Raw genomic sequence first — 12371 nt, 5'->3', positions numbered from 1 at the left:
CATCTCAGGTGCTCGCGAGAGTGCCCAATAAAGCCTCGCATGCATTCGGATTCCCCAATTATCCACTTGTGCATATTGAGTGAAAAGCAAACTGCTGAGTCATTCTGGTATCACGTTCATTTCTGGGACTCGCCGTGTCCCTGCCCCGAGGAAAGGGAAGGGAGAACAGGGAAGTAGGGAGGTGTCTCAAGAGACAAACTGGGAGAGTACAGCAGTATTTACTCAGGAGTGTGTATATGTACCGTAGTGTGTGTGTTCTTGCACCCAGGCTATTTGCCTCTTCAAAAAGGCATTCAATAGAGTCTTTATATCTCCCTCAATGATGCACACTGATGTCCTAAAAACACTCAATGATACAGCATTGTGTCATCGTGTGGCCTGGGGAGGGCTCACTTATAATTCACTCAGACCTTTTCTGCAGAAACCAGCTAGTTGAAAACCGCACTGCACCATGATGGTGCACTATTAAATTATTATTAAATAGGTTGTACATCACTTAAGGGCAGACAAACAGTAGTTAGTTCTGTATTGACTGCACATGTCGCTGGTGTGCCGGAGCTGCTAGTCGGGAATGTTGCTAGATCAACTACTTGCTCTTGGTGTCACCTTTCGGTGAAACCCAAAGTCATCGACACCGACTCTACGGTGTGGCGAAGACCCCGCTGCTCACATTTTTTGCTCCGTTGCGCTACTGGGGGAAGAGGAGGAATCTGCCACACCGTTGCCCCAAAATGACGACGCAGGGGTGATGAGCAGCGAACACCACCAAATGTCAAAGAAGGGGGCTGAGGACCAGTTTGTTTAGACTCTGCCTCTCCGGCTCTGCTTTGCTTTCCAGTGGCTTCCTTCTTTCCAAAATAAATAAATAAATAAATAAAACAGCACAATACAGCTTGTACAATATTACTACTGCATATAGACGATTCTAATACATGCTCAGCTTCGAATGCGGATAGCACCGTGCTAGCTTTTGTTGTTAAACATTTGTCAGGGAGGGCTGAGGCTGCCCTGGGCCTGTTCAACACCGCTCTGCTCACTGCGGCTAAACAGTCCAGCTCGGGCAGCAGTCAAGCACGCAACCGTCTCTGCACATCAGCGTCCTGAGAGAGAGGAGAGAAAGAGACAGATAGAGAGAGAGGAGAGAAAGAGACAGATAGAGAGAGAGGAGAGAAAGAGACAGATAGCGAGAAAGAGACAGATAGAGAGAGAGGAGAGAAAGAGACAGAGAGAGAGAGAGAGAGAGAGAGAGAGAAACTAACAGATCCTGGGAGTGAAATAGAGTGAGTTGGAGGGTTGATAGTGACTAAGATGCCCTTTCTGGGGAAGTAAACAAACCAACTAGCCTTCTCGTCATCCAGCCAACCCCTAGCGTGGTGTGCTAGCCTAAAGCATTCGGCCGAGCCCGAGGCCAGGGCCCAGCTCCAGTAAAGCGAGGCAGAGTTGATATTAGCTTTAACTGGAAGCTGAGGCGCATAAACCAACGATGAGAGAAACGTTAATCTCTGTGCAATTGATTGCAATCCGATAGAATTTCCCCCGTTTTGGTACGTGTGGACATGGCCTAAGTTATTGCAGGACTATAAAATTGGATTGCATTTAACAGGGGTTCATATTTTTCTGATCATTGAGTGATACAACACTTTTTTTCTTTGGTTCTAGTGAACAGAAGACAGGAAAGCTCAAGCCCCCACAGAAAGTTGAGGACAGTTTGATCAACAGCTCAACTCCAGTATTAACACTTGAAACTTGAAACGGTTTATGAATAAGTTACGCACCGGACAGCACCTGTCAAAGCAAAACAAACAAAACAAAAAAGGTGCTTTGAACCGTGGGTGTTATTTTTCTCAGGGTTGGAGAGCCGATGCGTGTCGAGATACTGGGCTAACTGCCGCTTACAACACACATTTGTAAAACTACATTTGTCACTAAAGGTTTGGCTAGCTTACGAGGTCTTAAAAAGGTCTTGGCCTGGGCTGCCTTGTGTGTGTAGTCGTAAAGCAACTTTAGCGCCAGACACAATAAATTGATCTTTAATAGAGCGGGATTCTTACTGACACACACAGAGAGAGAGAGAGAGAGCCAACAGTCTTTACCGTAACAGTAACAAGCTAGTTAAGAGCCCTTTCCCTGGCAGACAGCGAGACTTTCTGCTCAGCGGACTACTACGCTGCCCTCAGGTCAGCCAGCCCTAGTAACAGAACAGTGGACCAGAAAACCACTGCCAATGATTGTAAAGCTAGAACTAAAGACGGGAAAGTCAGACTCCATCCCAGTCTGGACCCACGCAACACAGCGACAGCGTTGGTTAGTTTCTATTCTCGAGCAGGTGACTGCTTTGAGAGGATGTCGGCTCATCCGTCACGGCTTATTATGCATACAGCCTATCAGCACCGCATCTGCGGAAACAACCACCTGGGCTGAGACTGTGTGCAATGGTGTGTGCAGATGTGTGTGTGTGTGTGTGTGGTGGAGACTGAAATAAGGCGGCAGGGTTGCACAAGGACAGGGTTGCTGTGTGCAAAGTACTCACCGGGAACATCTACATACAAGCACGCAGAATACAGAATGAAACGATCACCGGCCAAAATGCTATCACAGCATTTCCCAATGCTTTGGGTTCAGGACTGCATGTACTGTAGAGATTGGTCGATATCCAAATAGAGATAGAGATTTCAGACCGACATATTGACATTTTCTTAATCCAATTTATGAGAATGTGTGTGAAAGACTTGCTTTCTGTATTTCCATTTCACTGCTATGAATCTGCCACTGCACGTCCTGTCATATATGGGGTGTTTTATCAGTGTTTTCCCACTGCAAATTCGCATTTCAACATGGAAACGCAGGAGGCTGTTGCATAATTGAATCATACTACAGGTGTATGTTATGGCCATCAGATATTTTAAAAGGTCCCATGACATGGTGCCCTTTGGATGCTTTTATATAGACCTTAGGGGTCCCCTAATACTGTATCTGAAGTCTCTTTCCCAAAATTCAGCCTTGGTGCAGAATTACAGCCACTAGAGCCAGTCCCACAATGAGCTTTCCTAGTGGTGCGTTCTTTTTGTCTTGTAATCGCGACTAGTAGCTCCAGTGTGACGTCACATCCATGTCGGAAAACGAATAACCGCGGGTTGTTGCGTTCTTTTTGTCACACAATACTACGAGTCGGAGAAAAGATGGATTTTTGTAACATTTTTAGTAACATTTAGGATTCTATTCACCCAGTTATTGACACAAATATATTTCACAGTTTGATACATGAAAATTACGTTTTGATTACCGTTAGGCTACTGCTCTGCTTTCTGCTCAAGACGCGGCTTATTAAAGCCATTGTTGTCATATAGCAACCGAGCGTCTCTAGCCAGTCAGTCTCAGCTGCACAAGCTACAAAATAACTAATTAGGCGGTATTTAACTCATAATAAGACTGTAGCGACATACCTATAGGTAGCAGTATACAGCGCTATGTGTACGACTTCTTCATTTGGTTACAACAACGACAATCTTTGAAAGTGAACTCGGGGTCCTCTGAGTTCAGACGACTTGACGAGTCGTATATACGACCTCGGTGGCGTTCTTTTTGCAACTTCCGGTTTGTAACTCCGGAAAACGACTCGTAAATCGACTTCGGTGGACAAAAAGAACGCACCATTAGTATGTGCCATTTCTGTGTCTGTAGCTGTTTAGGAGAGAGGGGGGGGGCAAGGTGGAGGGTGGGGGTGTTATGTGTTATTAATGTTAAAAAACGAATGAAACTAGTTATTGCAGCAACCCTGGGTGCCAGATGTGACACAAAGTAGTTACCACTACCACAAACAATGAGAGAACAATCACACCAGTAAATAGCTACTGTGGGACATCGCAACACGCTTCTTTTTTTGGGTGTGAGCCACAGACACACGTCACCCACTGTAGAGGAAGTTCAGCCTATGAGTGAATTCCCCTTCTCTATCTGCCATCAGACCAATCGCCTGACGTTGTCTTAACTTCCGTTAACCATCGTTGTCAACTGCAGCAGTGCCTGGTTCAGAGGCATTTAGGCATTTTCCAGAACAGGCCTCATAGTTCTCCAATCAAAATGCCATCTGATCAAAACTTGTATTTGGTGTTGTTTAGTGCCAATACAATAACCTATATTTCATCACAGGCAAATATGCTATTCCAATGCCTTAATTTGCAAGAAAAATGAACACTTTCTCTCGACATAAACTTCTCAAACCTATCGGTGTTTAAATGTTATCTGTCAAGAACGTTTGCAAAAATGCCAAAGTAGTCTAGATACAAATTGGAAAAATTGGGATTTACATCAGGAAACATCTGATCAAAAAATAAACACACAAAAGTAAGAATCTGACAAGAACTCACTATTAGGGCTGCACAATGAGGAAAAAACACGATATGCGATAATGCTGTTAATAATATAATATTGCGATAACGATATTACTTGCGATGAATAAACAGATAAAGTGTACTCACTTCTGCTTTTCTACTGCTTTCAGTATTCTGCTAAAATACAACACATTCCTTGTTGCATTTAAAACATTCAACAACAACATTCTTTTATTGAACAAACGTAACACTGAATTGAACATAAAAAGGCACCACTAAAAAAAGAATCACATTCCATTTAAAAAGTTAACATTTCAGAGTGCAGTTTTCTACCGATATTCTCTTTCAACTGACACAACAAAGCTGTCGCTTTTGCAATATGTCGCAGCCTTTCGTGATGCGTATATTGCGCCAGTTTATATCACGATGATGATGATATAGATAGATATATATATATATATATATATCTAGAGAGAGAGAGAGATTTAAATATAGATAGATAGATAGATAGAGAGCCTTTCGTGATGCGTATATTGCGCCAGTTTATATCACGATGATGAGATAGAGATATATATATATATATATATATATATATATATATATATATATATATATATATATATATATATATATATATATATATATATATATATATATAAAATCCCTATTTAGTATCCAGCCCTAGTCATACCTAGTTTTTTTTGTGTTGCAGAAAACAACATGCTCAAAACAAAGACTGTCTTCTGAAATCCCAGAACCTGACAAAAACAATAAACATGTCTAAAAATTTGCTGCCCACAAAATGAGAGGATACACCAAGCAAGTCCTTTACTACTGGAATCTTGCGTACTATTACTTGCATTACTCCGATGATGCAGGGTAATGATACGCTGCCTATATTACATTAAGTCGCAGGTGATGCAGTGCGAGCTAAGTGTACATTAAAATCTGACTCTTGCTCAGGTCTGGCAGCCTAAAGTGGCGCTCCACTTAGCTGCTGTATTTCCCCATTCTCTTGCTCTTCGCTCAGCATTACCAATCCAACACTCAAAAGCGAGTGGATTAAACATCTGTCAAAGGCTGCCTATTTCACCCAGCGGGAAAAGACACGTTTAAGCGTCTCGCATCTCTCCAGCGATTTAACGTCCTGTCTGACTCTGAATCTGGACCGATGAGGTCATTCAGCTCTGAAATAATGCTCTCTGTCCAAAATAAATACACAAATACAGTACACTGAATGTAGTTTGTACACACAATTTGGCTTACATGGGGGATACACACCAATACTAAGGATGTGTTATTTGTAGCCTGCAGAAAAAAAAAAAAAAAAAATGTGTCACCCTCTGTAAGCCCTCATATCATTGTCTTATATCTCCTTTTCTCAATCTATCCACCATTAGTAGGCCGTCATCTGCTACAGATCTCCATTTGATTCCCTGTGGAGCTTCATCCTTCCTACCAACTACTCCACCCCTTCCCCCCCCCCCCACCTGCTAATTTCCTCTATGTTTTTTCTAATCAACCATTCCATCAAAAGCATTCATATCCCCTTCCTCCATCCCTTTAGATCGCCCCGCCTTTCCCTCATCAGTCTCTCCTCTTTCATTCTCTCGGTTCACCCGCACATACAATTTCGCCCCAAATCAGCTGCTTTCAGCACTCCCATCTCTCTTTCTTCGATCATCCTTGAGCTCTTTCTCTCTCCTCTCCTCCTCCCATTGGCCCTGGCTGTGACGTCCTTCACCCTGGGTCTGAATTCAGAGTGATTACACGCTCGGTTAACTCATTCATAGACTCCACCATGTCGGTGACGCACGCTGGACGCATGTCCGCTCGCTTCCGATGCATTCAGCTCGCATACACACCTTACCTGCATATATATATATATATATATAAACAGTAGACAATGTGCGGCTTTGACATGGAGGTAAACACAAATTCTCAGCATGCAGAAACGCCAGTGAGCACAGGTAGGCAGTGGCCTCCTCTTTTACTCCAATGTGGTTCTTTGCTTTCTTCACCTCCTCTAACACCAAGACGTGACTGGGTGTTGCTTTTGAATTGCTGACAAATCTCTAAGCAAACTAGTTTAGGGCTGACAGCACCAACTGTTGGGCGAAGAATTATCCTTATTTCATGCGAGTGACTAAAAGGAAGAGGAGGTTAAGACCTTTAAACAACATTTGAGAGAACTGATGCAACTTGAGACAAGTCAATGCAAGACCAAGTTACCAAAACCAGGAAAATCAGTGTCAGAAGGAGAAGGAAACTTGAGGGGAAAAAAAAAGAAAAAAAGGAATGCTTTCAGAGAGTGAACAACACCTCTACCAAAACGGCACAATTCCTTTGATTGCAACTGCTAAATGGTGTTCGCATTATGTGTTCAATTATGTCAGTCTGTGTGAAATAGTCCATGCAGAGAAATACCCAAAACACACATGATAACATTTTTTTTAAGGGCATCCAAATGTACCGTCTACCGAGATTGGAAGAAATGTGTGGGCTAAAGAAATGGTGGAAAATTTGTGTAGGGCAAATATGAGTGAGACCAAGATAGAAAGATACATGTGAACCAAGCAGTGCCAGGAAAGTTCTTTTTGCTCATACGCCTCACAGTTCAGGAGTTATGACTGAGAATGTCAACAGCTTTATAAAAAGGGGCAATAATGCGGTGTCTTCTGCACCCAAAACTCATTGTTGCCCATTACCTAACTACCTTTCATATTACACTGAAGTCTTTAAAGCATCTTCACAGATATCCAACCAACCGACAGAAACTAGTTGGACCAGAGGTAATAGTTAGTCAACACTGGTACTCTGGTTGGGGGTATAGAGGGACTGCATTGTTATCTTTTAGCCAAAATGTTACCATGTTAAGAAACACCCCTGATAACATGCCTCCACCCTTCCTCAGCCCTGATCTGCATACAAAGTGCTGCGGCCAGCCAGCCAACCTATTAACCAGTCAGCAAAAACAAACCTCTTACAGGGACACACCTTACTGTGCAAGTCCAAACCTTTTCTGCTATGCCAAAGAACCTGATGTTCCCCATATTAAGTCTTACCCATGTGCACGAAAATGTCTTATGATAGAAAAGAAACACATCTTGGACTGTGATTTCACAGTCCCCTGCTTTACTTACAGGCAAATATGACCCACGTTCTGACCAGACAATCTAGTGCCTTTACATTTGCAAAGCAAAAACATGAGCAAACGCAAGATAACACATCTAAGTTCTTCGATAGCAAACTGGGATGGTCACACTGATGTCATAGGTTAATCCTGATGATCATGGCCTTGATGTTTGGCTGTATAGCACGTGTCAGACTGAGACTGGTGCATCTCATCCAGTAATACTACTGACCACCAGCTCTCACCCAAGCCCATGACTCCAGCCGTCTCAAGCCAAAAAAGAAAGTGACAAATCAGCATCATCGACTTCTGTTAGGTGTCTCCTGCATCATCAAGTCAAAAAAAATACACAAAACGTATTACAGCTCCTGTACTGTGCATCTCACCTTGGCATACATTGTGTTTGAGTTAAATTATTCACTGCAATTAACCAACGTCTGCGTAATGTTTATTTATCATTCGCCAAGGTGCCTATCTCTCAACTATAGCTCTACTATCCTCTATCAATGAGCTCGTTGTGACTGGAGCCTCTGTTGTGTCCCATAGGTTGCACAAACGTTAGTAACGTTAAGTTAGCATGACTGCTAAAAGGTCCTGTGAAAGCTGCCAGCGCACCTTGCACAGGAAATAAATTAAAACCGGGCATAGCCGCGTTAGCAAGACTGACAGACTGCTAACGTTAGCTCATTTGCTGCGTTAATCATTCCTATAAATAGGCTCCCTGTACAGCAAACTGGCGTCTACAGAGATATTCTCACAACCTAATCTGGGCGCTGCCACCTTTGGCAAGATAGCTGCAGGCCATAGAGATGCCCAAAAATACCGCCTGGCCCTGGGTCACAGTATGCTGGTTCACCGTTGCATGATGAGACCGCTGCCAGCTTTGCTATCAAGCTAGCATCGCAGAGCTAAGCTAAGCTAGGCAAAAAGGCTACCCGCTTGTGGCTGTAGTAATGTGGTAAAGTGGAAACGTATCAGTATTCAGCACGACAGTGCACCTGTCTACTGCTGACTATGCTGGTGTCGGCTGCTGTGAGGTGAATTTGCAGCCAGCATCACAAAGACTGCGCAGTTGACCTGACAGAGGAGAGTAAAGCTGGCTAGGCACGTTAGCTGTCTGTAAGTTACTCACCCCATTAACCAGTCCATGGTGCTGTTTGTAGCTAGCTTAGCTAACGTTAGCCGGCAGGGGATGAATCCACCAGGAGCTGGAGGCGACCCCCTAGTTTATCCAGCCACCACCCTCGCTGCCCTGGCTGCCTGGTCCCCGAGTCCCGTCGCTCTCCCCCCGGGGCCCGCGTCTCTCCCAGCTGCTGGATCCCTGGCCGGTCAAATACAAACGCCGCTTCAACTTTGAGCGATCGTCCTTGTTTTGATCCTCAGCTGGCTCGGATCATGAAGTGGCAGTAACACAGTCAGATCAGTATGTTAGCTGGCAGCGGGAGTGCAGCATTGAGTGACTTTGAGCACGAAGGCGAGCGGAGGAGAGCGGGCAGCGGTGTGGTCCGCCCGGAGTCGCGGTGTCCAGTGTGCGGTGGCGCCGAGTGAGGCTCGTCTGTTGGGATGCCGCTGGTCAACTCGGTAACCTCTGTCATGAAGCCTTGTATGGCTACCGTGCTAGCTGACAGCCTGAACCTCCACTGGAGCTGCTGCTTTCTGAGCGAAGTCTAAAATCGGAGTCCGGAAGTAAACACAGACCCGACCCACTCTGTCTCTCCTGTGCGTAAAATGCGTGTCACGCAGGGCTGTTTGATGGATGCAATGTGAGCAAGTTAGAACAAGGTAACGTCCGTTTGTTTTGACTGTCCACGCAATTGCAGACATCGACTACTTAAGAGTCTAACACTTTAATGGGAAGATGGTCACATCTGCTGTTTAATTCTTATAATACATGCCGCCTTATTCTAGGGCAGTGGTTCGCCCCACCTCTGGGTCGGAACCCCCCAAGGGACCCAAATTAGGTGTCACAAGACGATTGCAGGGCTAAAGAAAGACGTCTGTCAGCCGACAGAACTTGCAGACAATGTCAATGGGTTTTGGTAATTTGATCAACTGCAAATGTGTTCGCGAATTTGTACCACAAAAGTGCAATATCGACAAAGGCAGGTCCTGCAGTATTAACTACAATAATGAGCTAAAATATTTTTATTTGTATTGTGCTCACGTTATGCATTTATGCACATCCCTAAATAAAGTAATCAGCCCACTCATTACCACAAACTATACGACATACCGAAAGCATGGGGTCAGATTGAGGTCTAAATATCTGTGGGCAATATAATGAAGATGTCAGTTACAGTCTGCTATGTGCCACTGTTCTTAATGAGAATCTGAGACAACACAATACAATGCACAAAGTTTAGTAGGTTGGGAGGCAGCAATTTTTTGCACCAGGTCCCACCAGTTAATCTGTTCATGTCTTTGCCTTTAGTGAGCCTCCTGTGGTTTTCATCATTGTAACATATGGAATAAAACCCAGAGAAATGTCATTGGAGGCCATACATTTCACTAAGAAGGCCTTCATGTGCACTGACCCCTCAAACCTGTGCAGGCAGGGCAGTTACAGTAATGGCCGATGTATCACCAACTAAATTATGATATACTATCAGCTACACTGCTCTGCTTGTTCTTAGACACCGACTGTCCAGAGGCAGAAGAAACTGTTTTATGTCCTCACCCAGTTTTTAGTTAACTGACTGCCTTGCCATTCACCACTCTGTTAGGTTGGGCGAGAAGACATTTGATCAGCTAGATTTCAGTAATCCAAAGAGCTGACACTTGTCCTGGGTCACTGGTCCCGCTGTTTTTATGCCACAAATTATCAGCCACTCGAAATTGTTATAAAACAGGTAATTCATTGATCAAGAGAAATTTGATTTTCAATAATTTGATGATTGATTAATCCTTTAAGTCACATGTGTCAAACTCAAGGCCCGTGGGCCAAATCCAGCCCGTTGCAGATTTACATCCGGCCCGTATATCAATTTGGGATCACAATAGATTTTGGCCCGCCTAGTTGTGCGCCAAACCAAAAATACAGGAAAATGTTTTTTAAACTGCAATTACCTGTCATTCAAAGCAGAATATGGCTAAGATTTGCCAACTGTGAGAATCAGAAATTCCCCCAGAGGCAGAGAGTTTTCATTTTCAGGCTGTGAAACAGGTTGTTTTGCTTGATTTGCTTAATTCTGTGATGGCTGAGGAACTCTTTTGCTGACTTTTGTAGGACTGTCGGAAAAAGCAACAAAGAAGTCAGAACAAAAATGAGGAAAAAAACTACCAAAATGTAAAAAAAAAAGAAAAAAAAGGGGACATGCAGTAACAAAAGCACGTCAATAAACTCTATACATGTCTGGCCCTTGGTGTGATTCTCTTTTTCCAGTGTGGCCCTTAGTGAAAATGAGTTTGACACCCCTGCTTAAAGTCATTTATCAAGAAAAATTGCCAATTGCTGAGATTGAGGATTTGGGGCTCTGTTTTGTATCATTGCTATTTGAAAATGTTGAAGTATTGGACTGACGGTTGAATGAAATTTCACAATTTCCTCATAATTTATTATTATTTACTGAGCGATCATATGGAAACATAATTGACGGATGGATCGATAATGAAAGTAATTGTTAGTTACAGAGAATCATGACATAGCCTATATATATATATATATATATATATATATATATATATATATATGTATATGTATATGTATATATATATATATATATATATGTATATAAAGTGATTTCGTGACCACACAGTGGTAGCCTATATGTCATTTCTTTCTTTCTCGGGTGTTCTATTTTGGTACTAGTCACATATTTCATCATGTACCCATGCCTTAACCTTAACTGACCATTATTCTAGCTTTTAATAGATCTTTCCCTTCTTCAATTCCATCTTCTCTTTCCCCCATTTCGCCCATCAGTCAGACGGATGCAGTTTACAAAGATGTAATCAATATGTACTTAGCCCTGCAAAAATGACTGGTCTCCTCTCTTCCTGTCTGTCTCTCTCTCTCTCTCTCTAAAAGACCATTAGAGCGAGACGTGGACGTCATTTTCTGTCTCACCCTCTCCTCCCTAGTTACTCCTCCTTCCCTTCCTCTTCCATTCCTCTACGCAGCATCCTCCGGCTTCTATAAATAACAGTAGCCTACAGGTGACAGAGAGGGCATTCAGAACAGGAGCCCTGTTAACAGGAGGCAGAGCCACATGATTGGCTCGTTGACACTCCAGCGCCCTTCTGCCTTCCAATCAGTTCGCTGAGAGGCGGAGTTACAGCGATGATTGACAGGACGCCCGTGGAACGTTCAAACCTGGTGTAATGTTGTTAACAGCCACACGGGGGCGGTGTGGGATGTTTGTTGACAGCATGGCCTGTGCAGACATTCCACTGCATTTACTTAGTATCAGTTTTAGTTCTAATCCAGTTATTTTGTGAATTGTAAATACTGAAGGGTTCAGCTGGTCCAGGATCTGTGGTAGAAGTTGTCTTCCACTTAGGGACAAAATGGAGAGAGTCCCTTGAAATGCAAGATATAACATGAGACCTAACTTCACATCAGCTCTTGTAACAGACTAATGGCAGTCTCTAAGACACAGTAATTGAGGGGTTGGTTCATCCAAATTATACACAAAATATTTTTGTTTGCTACAGTACAGGCCCTCAAAAGTTTAAAGAGAGGCTTAAAATGATCAAACAATTTATTAAAATATATTTGCACTCATCTGTATGTTTATAGCTTCAAAACATCTACGTTTGGTCATAAATAGACTGCTTTTGACAGGATCATATTTCTTTTTTAGCTCAAGTAAAATCTAGCCATGCAGAGATACGTGTTTCAGAAATGCCTGTCCCCGTTATAGTACAGTGGCGGTCAAGGCAATTTAATTTGCAGTGCTCGAAGCATC

General features: G+C 43.2%; 1 protein-coding gene across 1 annotated transcript in view; it reads right to left on the bottom strand.

Moving 5' to 3' along the window:
- The window catches only part of mob2a (MOB kinase activator 2a), a 68983-nt gene extending 59814 nt beyond the window's left edge, over positions 1–9169 (bottom strand). Inside the window, exon 1 of the mRNA XM_039809136.1 lies at positions 8597–9169. Coding sequence (XP_039665070.1) covers positions 8597–8613 — 17 coding nt within the window. The 5' untranslated portion in view covers positions 8614–9169. The remainder of the gene's footprint in view (positions 1–8596) is intronic.
- Between the last annotated feature and the right edge of the window lie 3202 nt (positions 9170–12371).

Source organism: Perca fluviatilis, chromosome 8 (genome assembly GCF_010015445.1).
Source record: "Perca fluviatilis chromosome 8, GENO_Pfluv_1.0, whole genome shotgun sequence".
NCBI classification, from domain to species: Eukaryota; Metazoa; Chordata; class Actinopteri; order Perciformes; family Percidae; genus Perca; species Perca fluviatilis.
The sequence above is the reverse complement of the archived record's forward strand: the minus strand, read 5'-3'. Positions and strand labels throughout refer to the sequence as shown.